The 18,738-nt window shown below is 35.7% G+C and overlaps 1 protein-coding gene across 2 annotated transcripts in view; it reads right to left on the reverse strand.

The window, feature by feature from the left end:
* LOC133524168 (uncharacterized) overlaps positions 1–18,738 on the reverse strand; it is a 137,294-nt gene that overhangs the window by 4,169 nt on the left and 114,387 nt on the right. The window contains exons 1-4 of one of the 2 annotated variants that reach the window (XM_061860034.1): positions 11,112–11,740; positions 5,710–5,749; positions 690–2,851; positions 201–374 (exon numbers count right to left, since the gene is read on the reverse strand). In XM_061860034.1, the coding sequence (XP_061716018.1) occupies positions 201–374; positions 690–2,851; positions 5,710–5,749 (2,376 nt within the window). In that variant the 5' untranslated portion in view covers positions 11,112–11,740. Of the gene's footprint in view, positions 1–200; positions 375–689; positions 2,852–5,709; positions 5,750–11,111; positions 11,741–18,738 lie in introns of those variants that run through there. The other variant, XM_061860033.1, reaches the window with a different exon arrangement.

Raw genomic sequence — 18,738 nt, forward strand, 5'->3', positions numbered from 1 at the left:
AACCCTACGTTAATGTTTTTATCTGACTTCCACGACACAAGCTTGACCTAGCGTGGAAGTCGCCGATAAACTGCTAATTCTATAATTTCATTTCTTGTTGTTTAATAAATATATTTACTTTAAATACTTAAATAAATGTTTAGAAAAAAATTGCTTGCAAGTATTTGAAAAAAGGATTAAGTAAATGAAAAATAACGTACCTGACATTGATAATTACAGTAGTAGACCTTCATGCAACCCATGCACATTTGCTTGGTGCTCTTCTTGCATACCACGCATGTGCCCATGTCTATATAGGCGGCTTTGTCACTGAGGGACGTGACGTGTACTATCATAGGCATGGGGGTTTCGGCCCCATGAGATACTGTCGGGATCTGTGCATACAGTTCAATGATCAGTAAAGGCAGAAAGAAGAACTAGAAACACAAAATTAGACGTAACGCATTCATTGTAAACGTTTTAGATGATAAATAGGATAATTAGAAAAGACGGATTATTTTGGCGTTGCAGATTTTGGCAGTGCCTCGAATTATTTGGCAATGGTGCTATAATTAGCAATGGTTACGAGAGTTCTTGAGCAACCAGTATATAGATAACACGCTGTACGGTGTTCTACAGAACATCTGGACTTATCCGTTTTTCTTATTACCTGCGTACGTTATGCCGTACCAGTTTGATAAATCAATTACCGTTGGATCTTTTTGGTCTGTAGGCACGTTGAAATTCAATGGGCTTATAAATCCGCTATCGGTGGAAGCGGAACGGGGAGTCCCTTTCTGAGTCTGTGAAGGAACCTGTCCTTGGTAAACCTGCCCCTGTTGGTGCCACTCTGTTGCAGACGCTTGCGGTAGTTGGGCTTGTTGTCTTGACTGCCATTGTCCAAATGATTTTATTTGCTCATTACTTGACTGATACGGAAGCTGTTGTGTAGATTCCATTGAAAGGAGCTCTTCCATGGTCGGCCAGCTATCTGCTGGATGTTGTTGTTGATATTGGTCCTGCTGCAATAGTCCGACTTGGGCTTGTCCTGATTGGTTATATTGTTGCGTAGGTAAAGGCGATTGGCCTGGTTGCCACGTTTGACTGTACTCCAATTCCGACTGAGATAGTATATATTGAGATTGTTGATACTGCGCTGGGTTATATTGCAACGGCAATTGCTGTTGTTGAATGGACTGTGTACGCAAGTGCTGAGACTGATCATAAGGTATAGTTGCTTGCTGCACCTGTTTTGAATGTGTTTTAAAATGAGACTCATATGAAGGTGGTTGATGATTTACTTGTTGTAAATATCCAAGTAATGGTGGCATTGCTAATTGCTTTTGTAGCTGAGGTGTCGCAGTCTTTTGATGGGTTAAAACGCTATAATTTGACATGTTACTCGTGGTATAACTCTCGATGTTTGACGAAAGCGTGGGATATTGTTCTTGTTCAGCAGTTGGTTGATTACAGCTTACCGATGCCGTTGGTTGGATAACCGGTGGACGAAGATTGGCTTGAATAGGGATGGTTGAAGATTGGCTGCTATTGGCTACAAATCTAGTTAGGCACGCTACGGCCGTCTGTAACTGGGTGCCGTTATTACTTTCAGTATTTTGTGGCCCATTTGCATTTGTCTCATTACTGCCATAGTGGGAAGTATTGTGCAAATATTTTTGTAAAATTGGATCCATGTCAATTCTTAATGCTCTTTCAGGCGGACCAGATGAAAATATGCATTTTTTTTCAACTCCACTATTTTTATGTGTTTTAATGATAGACTGTAAGTTGTCTTGTGCTGGATGTTTGTTAAATTCTGGGCCAACTGTAACAACACTTTTAGTAGTTATTGGTGGTACAGACTTTTCATTTTCATTTGCAGAAATATCCGCTGATCGAATTGGTTGCTGGCTCATCTTCGCCCACATAACCATTTCATGCAAGAGATTCGCATAATCTTGGTGCGTTGCCATAAAATAAGGACCACACTTTTTACGACCACGTTGTAGCGTGTTATTTAGGAAAGTGTGTATAAAATCCTTGTTCTTTTCTTCCGGTAACATTATTATTACCAACATTTTGTGAGATAAATTAAAATATTGCTGTTTCTTTTTTCTAAACTCTTCTTTAGAAATGTGTTGCTGTCTATAGGCGACAAAGGCTTGCATGATACATCGCATGTTTTCGGACAACGAAGCTAAGCATTCTGTTATGTACAACCTTATTTTATCCTTTTCACTTGGACAGAATTTGTTTAAGTATGAAGATAGATCAGATTGCTTATTGGTAGCCTCTTTATTGCTAGGACTGTACTCTAGTAGAGAGGGCACAACATTGGAATGTTCTTGGGAGTCACCGGAAGATATGTTGAGATCAGATTGAATATTATCACTTTCGGTGTGAGTTGTGAGAATTACTGACTTTTCCTTGTCATACTTATGTTTATCCGATTTATTATGTACAGTTTTGAACTGCTTTGGTTTGCAGAGTTCCAAATTTTCAGTTTTTCGTTTTCTCGATGTATCACTATTTAATAATATATCGTTTAGGCTATCAGGTTGAGGAGCGTCTTGAACATTTTGCACGTTGATATCGTTGCACTGTTTCTTATTAAATAAACAGGGATCAGGAGTTTCTGCCTGGATTTCTGGTTTTGTTTCCAAAATGGGGAAAAAAGTAGACACAACAGTTATTTTGTTGGATGAAGTGGCAGCCTCAGACACAACGGTTTCTTGAATTTCCTCCTCGTGATAGTCATTTGACACGATTTCTTTTTTTATAAGAGGCTCATCTTCATCAATGTCATCATAAGTAATTGTGACACTGATTGGAGCTTTAATGTCAAACTCTGCTAGTTCGCCAACAATACTACCTGTAAGAAAAAAAAAAAACATTTTATTTCTTTTCCGAACATTACAAATACTTTAACATAAGTAAATATAAAACATGAAGATACCTATCGTTTGTAGGCAGACGTAAGGGAAAACATAAATAAGAAAAACTAAAGTCAAACTGCTAATTTTTTGCAAGCAGAAAAACTAATTCCGATTTTTTGGACAGATTTGTGCAGGTTTATTTCTGCGCCACGTACTCATAAGGCTATTTTAAAAATCTTAAAATTCAATTTTATTTTTAAACCAACTTCATAATTTCCAAGCAGCAGGTTTTTTAATTCGTCAGGATCTTTTTAAGTAAGTTCCCTGACCGACTAATTGACTATAAACAACATGAAGCCGAAACTACAGGCTGTGCCAGTGATAAATTCTCTTTTCGTCTCGATCCCTTTCGTTAAATATAAAAATTGGCCAAGTGTGTGTCGCACCACGCATATTTAACAAAAACTTACAGGGTCCATGTGGAACTACCCAGACTTTGTAATATCGATAATACCATGGTTGCAATAAATAAATAAATATGAAATAAATGCTTTTTGATTTTTTTGATATGGAAGGGTTCCGTAGCTGTAGATTAGTATATAGCTCAGTATACATTAACTAGTATGCTACTGGTCCCAAGTTCGATTTCTGGTAGGAGAATTAGTGTTGTGATGAGCACGAACATTTTTTTTGAGCTGTAGAATTGGCAAGTCATGACGACTTAAGAGGATAGTCGGACACCGCTTCTCCATACAAAACGTAGTCTCCATTTCGTTCTCAGGATATTGGCATTATGGAAAATATGCTTACATAATTTGTTCTATATTAATCATAGCTCTGCCGCTTCATTTTTACTTTTTTCGGTATCAGCGTAATTCGTCCCATTCGTTTTTCGTTAATTTCTTATATCCGTCTCATTCTGTGTTCCTCACTCATTCTTTATTCGTCTCGATCGCTATACGTCCCTATCGTCTGAAGTCCAATTATGTAACCTGTCTCTTTCTTAATAAGTCTTTTTCGTTTTTCGTCACGGTCTTCCTATGACTCATTCTTAATTATTCCCTTTCGATTTTGGTATCATTCACTTATTCGTCTCATTTTTTTTCATGCATTCGTTATTGGTCACATTCGTGATTAGTCTCATTCATTTTCAGTCTAATTATAAGTTCGTTACATTCGTTTTGCGTCTCGGTCACTATTTGTAACTATCTTTAAAATATCAAGTATTTATTAAGTTGTTATTTGTAGCTATCTTAAGTATCTAAGTCCCAGACCCTTCAGGGCCCTCATTTTTTTTCTGTTCTGTATATGTCCCCTAAACTTCAATTTGTTTATCAATTCCGATCCGGAGGAGATATGAATAGCAACTAAGACCTACGTAGTACCGGACGATTAGCGAACGTGCCCAAAAAAGAACGGAACGAGTTACCACTAAAGACAAAAAAAGAGTGAGACGAATAACGAAAGTGACTAAAGATAAAGTGCGAATGATGCCAAAAACGAGAGACACAAACAAAGACATAGTCCTAGGAAGACCGTGACGAAAAACGAAAAAGACTTATTAAGAAAGAGACAGGTTACATAATTGGACTTAAGACGATAGGGACGTATAGCGATCGAGACGAATAAAGAATGAGTGACGAACACAGAATGAGACGGACATAAGAAATGAACGAAAAACGAATGGGACGAATTACGCTGATACCCTTTTTTCGGTATATTGTTTTTTACACGAGTTTGGCGCAGTAGGTTCAGTTTTTAAAAGGTCGTAACGCTTTTTTGGATTACAACACAATATGGCTGCCATAAATTTAAAAGCAATCTTGAGGCCTTTTCGAGGGACCGTATCGATTCAAATCTTGAATTTTGAACTTGCGCTCGATATAAAAAAAATAACGAACATAGGTCTAAAATACACCTTAAAAGCTAAAAATGAAAATTGCTTGCACTAAGAAGTTTTTTTACCAGTCACCCAATGAGAAACTAACAAGCGAATTCAACTACAGGACCCTAAATTACGAACAACTACTAAATAAACAGCTGAAATTTTAATATTTTTTTTTAGCTATAGAGCCAGTAAACTTAAAGTTAGCAGACCAATCTACACGTGAGAAAACTGAGAAAACGCACTAACACAGGACATGGAGTAAGTATTACACCAGGCATCCCTCTAAGTGACTCAACATGACAGACGACAAAGGCGAATTCATCAAAGCAGCAAGAGAAATATATCAACTGGATGAAACCGACAGCGAATCAGACGAAGAAAAACTAACACCTCGAATCGACTAGTAAACGACATCTCAAGATAGACCTTGCTTGATACAAGATTATACGAAGACCTCAACAGAATCGACGAGAAGCTATCACCAATGCTCTCCATCGGCGATAACCTAACCCACCCACCTTCCAATATTGGCATGAGGCTGCATAGCCGGTTGATTATAACTATCCCTTTCCCATCCCAGAGCGTCCCACTCCCGATAAAATTAAGTACTCCCTAAGTATTAAGTCCCCTGGTACGCCGGCTAGACCGGAGCAGGCATGTTCCTGGCTGGGTGTGGCGTCTCTTGTCTTGGTGTCTATCTATACAACGAAATTAAGTAGATATAAATACCCATTTAATGAATATTAGATCATTCAGATCTCTTGGTGTTTGGACCATTTTGACGCATGGTCCTTTCATATGTTTACTAGGTAGGTCGCTCCTAACTCTTTTAATAATTAAAAATTCGACATATCGTTGATATCCAGATAGGAACATGGCCATGGGGACTATGTTGTAGGGAGAAGGTGTCATCCACTTTCCTTAAAAATTAAAATGATTGTAAATATTGTAATGATAATTACTTACTATTTTCCATTGTCGGGGTGTCATTGCATGTTGACATCATCTGTAACAATAAAATGAAAATACTTACCAAAGAGTAGTATACGCCGAGTAGGTAAAGAGGTAGTAGTAAAAGAAAGAAGAGGTAAGTAAAGAGTAAAGTAAGTAGGTCCGACGAGAGCTTGTCAAGATCATAGAAATGTGATGAACTGATGAACAATAACGACTGTCAAACTTCAAAAGTGAGAGCAAAAATGAAATGCAAGTGTGTGCGGAAATTGTCTATGTGAGATCTAAAATAGTGATGTCATGTTACAACATGTTAATAATCTATCGGTGTTTGACTGCTTTATCGACTACTTTTTCGATTTTTTTTTTATATAAAAAATGTTATATGAGTGTTATTACTACTATTAGACCCTATTAGCGCCTACAGTACCTTTAGTTTTATTTTATTTTTAAAACTATATACCAATCAATATACCGACGAGTTATCGATACAGTCATATGAACATTTTGTCAAGCCCTAGCATAAAGTAACAGTTTAGGTTTTTACGCACAATATTCTAAATTATTGAGTGTGATGAAATATTAGCACACAATTGAAGAAAAAATTATAATGTAGTGTATAAACCGGCTTTTTACACATTTTATGCCGTTATTTTGACTAAATATCGTTGAAAAAACTTCGCTCAGAATATCATAATCACCTGTGAATAGGTATTTGCCTGGGTTATTTGGCCCTGTGGTGACACTACATTCTGGCACACTAGTACTAGGACCTGCGACAATGGTGGTGAAAGGATGATAAAAGTGAATCATTATTAAATATCGTAATATATGTGTCCACACACACGTGTGGATGAGTGTTGATATGTTAACGGATGGACTTTAAATGGTAAGATTCAGATAGATGATTACTATTTAAACAACTGAGATACTTATAGTAGATAAAAGGAACTAAAAAAAGGAGATTTTATTTTCATGTTTATACTTTTTAATTGCTTTTTACACTGCTAGCGCTTCGGAAATTATTTTCATTGATGAGAAGAAGCGCCGCAAGAAACTCATCAACTTTACCACCAGTTAAAATTTACTACAAAAATATATTTATTCGTTTTATTTTACAATATTTACATATCTAACACTAATTATAATTAAAAAAACTAATTTCATTTCATATTTACAAAAATACCTTAAAATATACAATAAAATAAAATTCATTAGTTTTTTTTTTGTTTACATATTTACAAGTAATATCATAAAAATATACAATGTACAAACAATAATTACGAATTCGAATGTTCTGTGTGATAATATTAAAAGTTTTCAAATACATACCAACAAATAGTTACATTCGTTATATGGCAGTTTGTAGGCTAGAGCGCCTAGAGCGGGACGAAAAAGCAAGCCCGGTTGCAAGCCGACGAGTGCGAGTAGGATAGATAGATCCTACTTCTGATTTCTTTCGTGCGGACGAGGCGCCACGGCAAAAATTTGCAACACGCTCGCGCCGCGGTGGATTGAATTCAATTCAATAATACGAGTTCTTTTGGCGCGTGGTTTAAAAATAATCTATATTGATCTTATCACTACGTAATTTCGGTAAGGCAACTAAGGCAAGCGCGGCTTTTGGGCTTGTATGGAAGTATCGCCACTGCTCTGGAGTTGCGGGTGGCCATGGGCGACGGTAATCGCTTACCATCAGGCATTTCGCCCGCTCGTTTGCCTCCTATAGTATGATAAAAAATAACCTACCGATTTTTTGAATTAAGTGCTTTTAGTTTTAGTATTGTTATTGTATGAAATCCCCTAGAAATATTTATTTTTAATTTTAACTTCAGAACCGGCGAAGACGATCAAACTATGTATAAGGGCGTCCGCTAGCTGGCGTGGGTGCACAGAGGGCCGACCTCCTTGTCACACTTACGTACAAATTTACAAGTGCGACAGAGAGGCAACACGTCGAACGTGGTTCGCGCACGCAAACTGGTGCCATTGTAAGTAAAATCCGTCGCACGAGTCCGCGTAAGCTGGCGGACGCCCTTAGGATTGCGTTTTTGCCATTTGGACTACGGAACAATAAATACTACCATCGTTTAAACAGTGCCATTCTTATAAGCAATTGCTATCGATCAAGTTTCATTAAAAGCGACGCCATCGCCTAATATACTCGCATATCGAACGAAAAACTGATCAAGGCCTTCTTTATAGCGATTTTTGGTCCAAAAGTCTTCTAGAAATCGATTTTCGCTCATGTCATCTCGCAAATGGGTGAATGGCATTAATGCATTCATGTTGATGTCCTGCGGTGGCAGCATGGTTCCATTTTCACTATGCCCGTCACTTTCGCGCTTACATTTGTTAGAACGGGGCAGGAATGGTGACAAATGATAAAGAGCCGACCATCTCAGTCCTACTAACACAAATTTATGAGATGACAAGCGCGAAAATGGTGGGGGTAGTTACTGTAACGTCATAAAGTCGGCACTACATAGTTTTTTAACTTTTTTTTTTTAATATACCATGTGATCCTAAAAACTGATATGATCACATGAAGGCTTTCCTTACTTTTTTTTTATGTCTCAATAAAATAAAAACTCGAAAGCATAAATCTTATTTACGTAATCAGTATAGGTAAATGTTAGACATATTTATGAGAAATATATATTGTTATCTCAAACATTAACTACATTTCTTTACTAAATTAAACTTGTCTAAAATAATAAAAATTAAAAAATTATACATAAACTTGAACATATAAAAAAAAAACAAAAGTTGGTCACCGGGCGAGATTCGAACCCGTAACAGTCGTTTCTAGCCGTCCGCGTCTTAACACTCTTAACCGCTGGACCAGACGGACAGTGGCCGGCAATACGAAATTAGCGAGCATATTCTGCGTCGAAAGAAAAACGCATGAAAACTCGAAAACACGCGTTTTCCCAAACATAAGACTAATCTAGATCGATTGTATACCCCCAAAAACCCCCATATACCAAATTTCAACGAAATCGTTAGAGCCGTTTCCGAGATCACAGAAATAATATATATATATATATATATACAAGAATTGCTCGTTTAAAGGTATAAGATAATAGTACGTTTAATGTTCTTTCAAAAAACATATCACACGAATTGATCTGTGGAATGGAACACAAGAAATAACGGAATGTTGACGACGGTCGGCCGCCATTTATGTGACGGTGCGTAGTAATCAATGCTGAATAAAATTCATCATTACTTGGTTATGTAATATCATACACCGATAAAACATATATTTAGAAAGCTAATGAAATTTACCGTATATTTTGTAATAACATTAATTGCGGTAAACTTATAATTTAATGAGTTATAAGCATGTTTTTTCAGCACTTATGCCATCCATGCATGGTAAAAAAAGCATATATTTTCAAATATTTTGTAAACGACTACAGTTATGACTACGGTTATTAGAAAGCAATAATAGTACATTTAATTATCTTTCAAACGACACCTCACACGAACCGATCGGTTCCATAGCACTCAAAATGTGAATAAGTATCAATGATGGTTGGCCGCCATCTGTCCCCCCCCCCCCCTCCATAAACTAAAACCGGTCAGTTCGTATTCTGGAGATAACGAGGAACACATCCATACCAGGTTTAGGTATTCAGAAGAGATGTCTACGAAAATCGTGAAGGAGACGACTTGTGGTTAATATTACTATAGTCTAATTGTCAAGGAGGCGTTAGGGTGCGGATTCAGATATTTTTGAGCACCTCGGCCTCTTCGATATATCTGATGGCGACTGTACAAATACTAGTCTCAATAATTGTTCCTAACTACAACTATTTCATTTTTTTCTGTTTATTATTTAGGGACTTAAATCAGTTTCTTAACTAACAAGGAAGGGTACCCAACTGTCCGACTCCGATTTGATTCATTTTGATATATGTTATAGAGTAGTCTAAAATAACGGACACGTATAAAAAGCGGCCAAGTGCGAGTCGGACTCGCCCATGAAGGGTTCCGTACCATTTATGACGTATTAAAAAAACTACTTACTAGATCTCGTTCAAACTAATTTTCGGTGGAAGTTTGCATGGTAATGTATATCATATTTTTTTTTTAGATTTTTCATACTGTTATGTTAGAAGTTTCAGGGGGGGGGGGGGGGACACACATTTTTTCACTTAGGATGTGTCTCTCGCGCAAACTATTCAGTTTAGAAAAAAATGATATTAGGAACCTAAATATCATTTTTGAAGACCTATACATAGATACCCCACACGTATGGGTTTGATGAAAAAAGATTTTTTGAGTATCAGTTCTAAGTATGGGGAACCCCCAAAAATTTTTTTTATTTTTTTTTCTATTTTTGTGTAAACATCCTAATGCGGTTCATAGAATACATCTACTTACCAAGTTTGAAGTTTGAGTTTGTAGCTCTTATAGTTTCGGAAAAAAGTGGCGGTGACATAATCGGACAGACAGACGGACATGACGAATCTATAAGGGTTCCGTTTTTTGCCATTTGGCTACGGAACCCTAAAAATGAGTTTTAGGCGATATAACAAAACACGTGCTCATTATTTTTTGCTGCTTTCAAACATATACTCAAACCAGCCATTAACTAGCAAGTTGCTTGAGCATCACTTTCTATAGGAGTTCGAAGATTTTAGTACATTACGATACAAGTGCGAAAAATAGGAAATTCGAAACGAGTGGCGATAAATTAAAACACGACCGAAGGGAGTGTTTTAAATCGACACGAGTTGCGAATTACCTATTCGCACATGTATCGTACAACGTTTTACAGTACATATGGCCCTTTAAATGTTCGACACAGTAACGTAATATGCTACTTCTCGCACTAGTGCTATAAAGTAGCCCCATATGTACTGTAAAGTAACTTTTTAGTACTTTGGAGGACAATGGGCAGCTAAAAAAAAATACGTATCCGTTATTTTAGACTACTCTATAACATATATCAAAATGAATCAAATCGGAGTCGGACAGTTGGGCACCCTTCCTTGTAAGTATAACTAGATGTATAGGTAAAAAAATTTAAGTAAGTCACCTGTTGTATGTAGTTGTGACGTGTTCGAATAGACTTTTGTTTTGTTTGTGTGTCTTTTAAACATGTATTATCTCTTCGAGCACGTCACAACTACATACAACAGGTGACTTACTTAAGTTTTTTACCTATCAAGAGGCCATTAAGAGTAAGAGAGAGGCAAAGTCGAGTGGTGATTTCTCCATGCAGACTTACTCGACTCTTTCCTTCGTGGTTTTTAACCCTAGCCTAGGGCAATGATTTATTTTAACCCAGATTAATATTAACAATATCTGTATTGGATTGTTTTGCTTATTTTAAAACCATGAAGCCCTGCATTCTGAGAAGGAAGCTCAAGTTGCCAAGGCTGTTTGCAATCGAAATAACTTACCTGCAACAAAGTTTTATGCAAAATCCAATTTACGTTCAATGCAAAAATGTCACTAACCACATATCATTAACAGAACAACACTTGCCACTGAAATAATCTCTGCACACATTGTAATAATAATAACATTTGAACAACAACACAATCAAGGACACAAGGCACAACGCTCTTCCTCACGTCCACTTGTCACTATCGCCGGGCGCTGACTGAATGTTATGAACTAATGAATGAATGACTGTGTGATCTGAACGGGAATGAACCACGGCGCGGAGTTGACCGGCGACGGGCCGGACTCGGAGCTTTCAGAGGGCCTACCGCGAACCACGTTCGACGTGTTGCCTCTCTATTGCACTTGTAAATTCGTAGCTAAATGTGACAGGGAGGCAACACGTCGAACGTGGTTCGCGGTAGGCCCTCTGACATCTTTCGTGTAAGTAACAAAACGTACGAATGAACGGAATTCAAATTGAATGTTTTGTTGCCGTAATATATTTTACACCGTGTTTTCTTTTATTTCCGTTAATTTCAAGGGTGCATTCCTGAGCTTAAATTAAGTAAGTTTTCTCGAAGACACCGGTATTCTAATTAACTAAATTACGGTGATAATTAATAATTTATTTCTATCTGATAAGGCCCCTACGAGCGTATACACTTACCTTAGGGCAAGTTTGCATTTTGAATATTTTGATTGGTACGAGTTTATACATTTGCTACTAAACGTAAATACTTATTCCGGAATTCGGAAGATCAATATTCCAAATGAAATGCCACAATTTTCAATTGTTTGTTTGAGTTAAATGTAATGCCCGTGTTACAACAACGCTGTATGCAACATGTAATTACTTCTTATATAAAAAAAAACTTTTTTCTAAATTAACTATGTCATTTAAGTAGTTTATTTAAACGTACTTAGGTATCCGTACCCATACCCCGAAGTTAATTTTTGCGGTGTACCTATTTTACTTAGAATCACGACCTTTTGCGAAACTACGTAGTTTTCTCTACGGTGTCCCAAAATGTCCATAAATTTTTGTCTCAATCCATTCCGTTACCGTCGTACAAAGGAAAAACGGCACCTAATGTAATAGATATTAAAATCTTTGGACATTTTTTTCTCCTATTAAAAAACTATTTATAACATAAATAATCCAAAATTAAGAAAATAAATCGGCCAAAAGCATGTCGGGACATGCTCAGTGTCGGGTTTCGTTGTTACCTTTATGTCAGAACAGGCCAAATGGGGGGCTATTATAAAGTATAATGTACATTACAAGCATAAGGGACTAAGGGAGTACGTTCGTAGCGCTTTGTATGTCTTTTAACTAAGAAGAGGCAATAATTCAAAAACGGCTAGACCGATCATGTTCATTATAGTTTTAATTGAAAGTATTTTTCTTTCACGATTTTTTTCATATCTTTCAGACCCATTGTTCAAAAGTTAAAGGGGGAGGACACTTTTTTTTTTCTTCGGAGTGATTATTTCCGATAATATTAACTTTATCAATAAATAGCTTTTGGAGACTCTTATTCGTTTTGAAAGACCTATCCAACGTTACCCCACACCATTGGGTTAAGGCGAGGCGAAAAATAATAAACATTTTTTATGGGAGCTACCCTAAACAAAAAATTTTCTACATTTTATTTTACAGTTCTGTCGCCATGCATGAGTCATGTCATGTATCCCTGCCAAACTGCAGCTTTCTAGCACTAACGACCACGGAGCAAAGCCGCGGACGGACGAACAGACGGACATGCCGAAACTATAACGGTTTCTAGGTGACCACGAAACTCTAAAAAAAGAAGAAATAATTGTGAATTCAATGTATATGTACATCAAGGTAGTCAAGATCTAAAATTCACAATGTCAACATTGTTGCGCATGTTATTTAAATTAAGTAGCTCTAGTTCATTTGACTAACCCTCAGTCGAGAACACTGCTATTCATTTTATCACGTTTAGTTAATAAAATCGATATGTTAGGATTTCAGGTGAACTTGAACGTAATATCCGTGACGATTTATTAGCTGGCCCCATGTGAGAACAAACAGTGTAAGCCATGATTTAAAAAAATCTCAGAGTAAACTAATAATCTACTTAGATAATAACTACAGTCAATAAAATTACTTGAACTAAAAATTACAACATTTCACTCAACAACTACATCTCCCTCGAGACAGCTCAGCGTCTCTCCAAATAGAAAAGCCATTCCGACGACTTTTCTAGGTACCTAGGTAGTAGGGATGTGTGCGTTCTGGCTCAGCTTTGGAGGGTCAAACAGTCCTGGTTTTGGTTGATGACCTTTTTTTTAGCAGCCACACTGAGAACCTCAGGTGTTACTTGGTGTCAACAAGTGGGCGGGGTGTTGGTACAAGATGTCGCTCTCCTATTGGTCGTTGCGGTCATTAGTGGTTCTAATTAATTAATTAGGCCACACCTCCTAGTTGAAGTTATCAAGTGGGCGGGGTCTTGGTTCTGGATGGCGCTCTCCTATTGGTCGTTGCTGTCATTTATGATGCTCATTCCTTATTACATCGTAATTACATAATTCTCGATGGGACTCTGCTATTGGGTAGGTAATTAATGATTCCCTAACTGCATCCATTAATTAGGCGACATTGCTCATTTACGAGTAAACTGTTATGAGCCTTTCATATATTCTTAGACCAACCAACAGACGTTTCTCAGGGGTCACGGTTCTAACCTAACCTAACCTATCAACAGCGCATCACGGTTTAAACCTAACCTAACCTACCAACAGACGTTTCTGTCTGCTCAGGGGTCACGGTTCTAACCTAACCTAACCTATCAACAGCGGGTCACGGTTTAAACCTAACCAACCTGTCTCTAATGCCATCGAAGTTCAAATCAAACCTAACCTAATTTTATTATTTTTAGAATACTTCAAATATCTAGTTTTATAAATATTCTCGTTCATTACAAAGTTGAATGTTGAAATCTCTATTTCACACAATGGAATTTTAATGTGACTTTAATGTATGTATAATCTACTTAGTAATTGAGCTTATCATAATTGTTAGCCAAATTCCAATAACACGTATTTAGAAGCAAAACAAGTTATCAATTATCAAACAAGACTTTGTATTGAAACAAGATTTTTAATGATCAAGAGTTGTATATATAAAGACCTACGACGATTTCTTTTTTATACTACTATCGATTGACCCACGCTGTACTCCTACACCAAAAGGCATCAATATGTCGGTAAGTCTTCAATTATTAACTACAAATATTGCACATGTTTTTCTAATGTTAAGATTTTAAGAACTGTGGTAATCACGAAATTATGTAAATTTACAATTGTGTAACACATGTTTTGTTTTTAAATACAGAACTCCCCATCAAATGTCTTCGACGGCCAAGACTATACATTTAAGCAGTACTATTATCCAGTGTCAGATGCAGAGGACAGCCTAACTTGTGTACCAGACGAGCCGGTGAAGCGAAAATTAAACACACACTCAAATATCGATGCATTCTTTGACCAGCCAAAGATAAAGAGGAAGAAAAACGTGTCTTCCACTGTAGGAAAAGGCTGTAAAGGGGGTGGTATATCATATATATCTACAAACAAAGACGATGGTACGAATTCGACACATCTAATCAAAATAGAAATATTTGATATGAAAAAACTATCCAAAGTTTCTGATACAACTAAACACTGGATGTTTGCGGATGTGCGTGCAAAATATTTCGTGATGGAAAATGAAACAAATAAGCACTTACAGCAAGCTAAAGATCTCATTTACGGAATCACGAAGGAGATTTCCGAATCCGACGAGTGTAAAAAGTACCATTTTAATTCAAAAGTCTAATCACTGTTGTAATAACTGAAGTGTAATAACTTAATTAGATGTATGAGAAAACTATTAATAAAATACTTTAGAACTATATTTGAAGCTAGTTAGTTAATGATTGATATCATATTAGCTAAATATGTTCACAACCACAAATAGTTCGTATAAATAGGGCTTCCTACAAATTAATGTACATCACTAACCCTTGAGACTTCGCAGTGCGTTGGTTATACAATTCATTTTCTATCATGGATGAAATCGAAGACGCAAAAAGTAATTTCTTTGAGTGTGAAGACAGTATGGATTGCCATATGGTTAACAAGTGTCTTGAAATAGAAGACGTTGAATTTATAGCAGATACTTCACAACGATTCTGGGAATTATGTACCTTTGGAGGAAACGACTCCAAAAACGAAAATAGGTAAGCTCAGATAATTTTTACTTTTCTTGAAAAAAGTTATTTTTAAATGTTTTAGTCGTTTTTTTTTTGTCATGTTTATTAAATTATGTTTATTTTTTATTTTAGCGTTATTCGCCAATCCGGAGGAGGGATCAAAAGGAAAGCTGTGGATATTGCAGATGCAGGACCATCTAGTGCAGTTGAAATTTCGGAAAATTATGAAGAAAAGAAATTATGCGAAGCTTGTAATATATGGGTAAGACAACGATATTTTTCAAATCATTTGAAAAGTAATATTCACAAGAACAAAGTTATAGAACACAACACCCATGAATTAAGTAATGTTAGTTTAATCAATTCTGCGTTTGGATGTCGAATCCGCACTTACAGAATAGGATCAGATAATCAAGAGACCGAATTCGAAACTCCTGAAATATTTTTTGAATCCATAAAAAATAAAATTCAGGCCTTAATAAAGGAATGTTTAGATGAGCTTACGATAATTAATATTAATTTTATAGTGCATGCGGAGTTTGTGCAGGAAACCAAAGATCTAAAAAACGTTTTTGATTTTCAAAGTTTTAATTATAACTTTTGTATTGGAGACGATTATGACCCGCTCATTAAAAAAGTAAAGGACACGTTATGTACACACATGAGTGAATTTGAGAAAAAAGACAGTGGATGGTCCTTAAAGAAGATTTTGTTTGTAGACATGAATGTCAACAAATTTAATCCTTTGAGAGGATCATCTTATTTGGATTTACCAAAGGATATCAAAAGTAAAAAGGCAGTGATAAATGTACAAAATAATGATCACCAATGTCTTAAATGGGCTTTGTTGTCTGGCAGGCGCGGATACAAGATTTGGCTTAGGGGGGGCCATTTTGAGAAAATCATATATTTTTGCACAGAAAATAAGGTAAAAAAAATTTTACTCAATTTAGTAATGTGAGAGCCAGGGTTTTAGGGGGGGGCCATTGCCCCTATGCCCCCCCCCCCTTGTATCCGCGCCTGTTGTCTGGTATCTTTCCTGTTGTAAAAAACGCTAACAGAACTACCTCATACATGCAGCATCAAAATAAGTTAAAGTTTGACGGCATACGTTTTCCTGTAAAATTAAGTGATATAAAAAAAGTTGAAAAGTTAAATGACATAAGCATTAATGTATTTGGGCTTGAATATGATAGCATTTCGAAAAGAAACAACATAGTTGGGCCCTTGCATTTTACCAAATCAAGGAAAGAAAGACACATTAATCTTTTGTATTTAAGCAATGGTAATACGGGCCATTACTGCTTTATTAAGAATTTATCGCGATTAGTTAATAGGCAAATAACTGGTCGTCATTCATATTTGTGATGGTTGTCTCTTATATTTTTTTACCGAACAAAAGTTGAAAAATCACCAGAAAAATGATTGTGCTCATGTTGTAACCTACCTGACATTGAAAAGACGAACAAAAAAAATTGGTTTGAGGAAATGAAGCCTAGTAATAAAATTTTGTTTGATGCATTTATACGAAAACACAAGTTACCATTTGTAATTTATGCGGACTTCGAATCGTTTCTGAAACCTATATCGAACTCTAACGCAAATTTAGATTCGTCAAAACCGTTTACAAATAATGTTCAACAGCACGAAGTTTACAGCTACGGCTATTACATAAAATGTTCATATGACGATAACCTTTCAAAATATTGCACTTATACTGGACCTGATTGTGCTAAGAATTTCATGCTAAGCGTAAGCAAAGATGTTGCTCAAATCCAACGTAAGATTTGTTTTCAAAAAGCTCCAGTTCCCCTAACTTCAGCGGATGAAGAAACTATTAACAGAACAAAACATTGTTTTATTTGTAATAATGAGTTACTATTAGACTGCGTTGAACATTATGAATGGAGTACTGGTCACTTCGAAGGACTAGCACATTCATTTTGCAGTTCCAAGTATAAGACACCCCGCTTTGTACCCATATTTTTACATAATTTAAGTAATTATGATGCTCATTTTATTGTACATGCATTAAATTTTGATGAAGGTGAGATTTCAATTATTCCTCAAAACAAAGAAAAATACATTTCCTTTTCAAAAAAAATACGTATAAATGGACAAGAAATTAGTTTACGGTTTTTAGATTCTTTCAAGTTTATGTCCGAAAGCTTGGACAAACTCGCTCATAATCTAGAAATAAACCAATTTATAGAGTTACGAAAGCAATTCCCGCTCCAAGATGACTTTAAAAGACTAATAAGGAAGGGTGTTTTCCCGTATGAAATGATTAAATCTTATGACTCATTAAATGCTACATCACTCCCAACCAAACCTGAATTTTACAATTGTTTAAGTGATAGCCCCATTTCCGATATAGACTACGCTCATGCTCAAGATGTCTGGGATCATTTTAAATGCAAAACAATGTTAGATTATTCTAACTTATATTTGAAAACCGATGTAATGTTACTGGCAGACGTATTTGAAAATTTTCGAAAACTTTGTTTGGAAACATATGACTTGGACCCCTCACATTACTATACAGCACCTGGTCTGAGTTGGGATGCAATGCTTAAGCATACTAACGTTGAACTAGAATTACTAACTGACTTTGAAAAAGTCTCTTTTGTCAAATCAGGTATTAGAGGGGGAATATCTCAGTGCAGCAATCGATATGCCAAAGCCAACAACGAGTACTTAAACTACAAAACTTGTCTTTTTGACGAAACAAAAAAATATTCAAAAATGTATAGATTTAGATCCATAAAACACGTAATTTTCACACAAAATATCAATAAAATTAGTCTATCTTATGATGATAGTAAACGCTACATTATACCGAATTCTACTAACACTTTAGCATGGGGTCATTATAGCTTAAGAAAATAGTGTTTAATAATAATATTATGTATTGTAAATTGTTTAGTTATTAGCATTTGTAATTATAATGAAGCAACTGTAAATAAAATAAAATAAAATGTTTATGTACACTTTATTGTAGTAATTAATTTGATGCAAGTGTTTAAATGTGTTACTTTAATTTAATTTAAAAAAAAAATATATATATATATAATAGTATTAGTAATAATAATCGTTGTAGTGATCTCTTAGTTATAATATAACATAGTTATAGTTTTAATTGTATTTTTGTAATTAGAATATCGATTTATAATATAATAAACAAATACTATAGAATATACCAGTTTATTTATTTTTTATAAAAAAAAAAAAATGATACATATTTATTTATTCCCTTACCTTCTTCATTATAAGACGTGTTTTTTTACCCTCCTCGGGAAAATAAAAAAATAATGATTCATTTTTTGCATCCATTTACAGCCATTGTTGCTGGCCCCAGTAGTTGTGGGAAATCACATTTTGTAACAAGTTTTTTAAATAGTATCAAAGCAGTTTGTAATCA

This window comes from Cydia pomonella, chromosome 13, assembly GCF_033807575.1.
Source record: "Cydia pomonella isolate Wapato2018A chromosome 13, ilCydPomo1, whole genome shotgun sequence".
Taxonomy (NCBI): domain Eukaryota; kingdom Metazoa; phylum Arthropoda; class Insecta; order Lepidoptera; family Tortricidae; genus Cydia; species Cydia pomonella.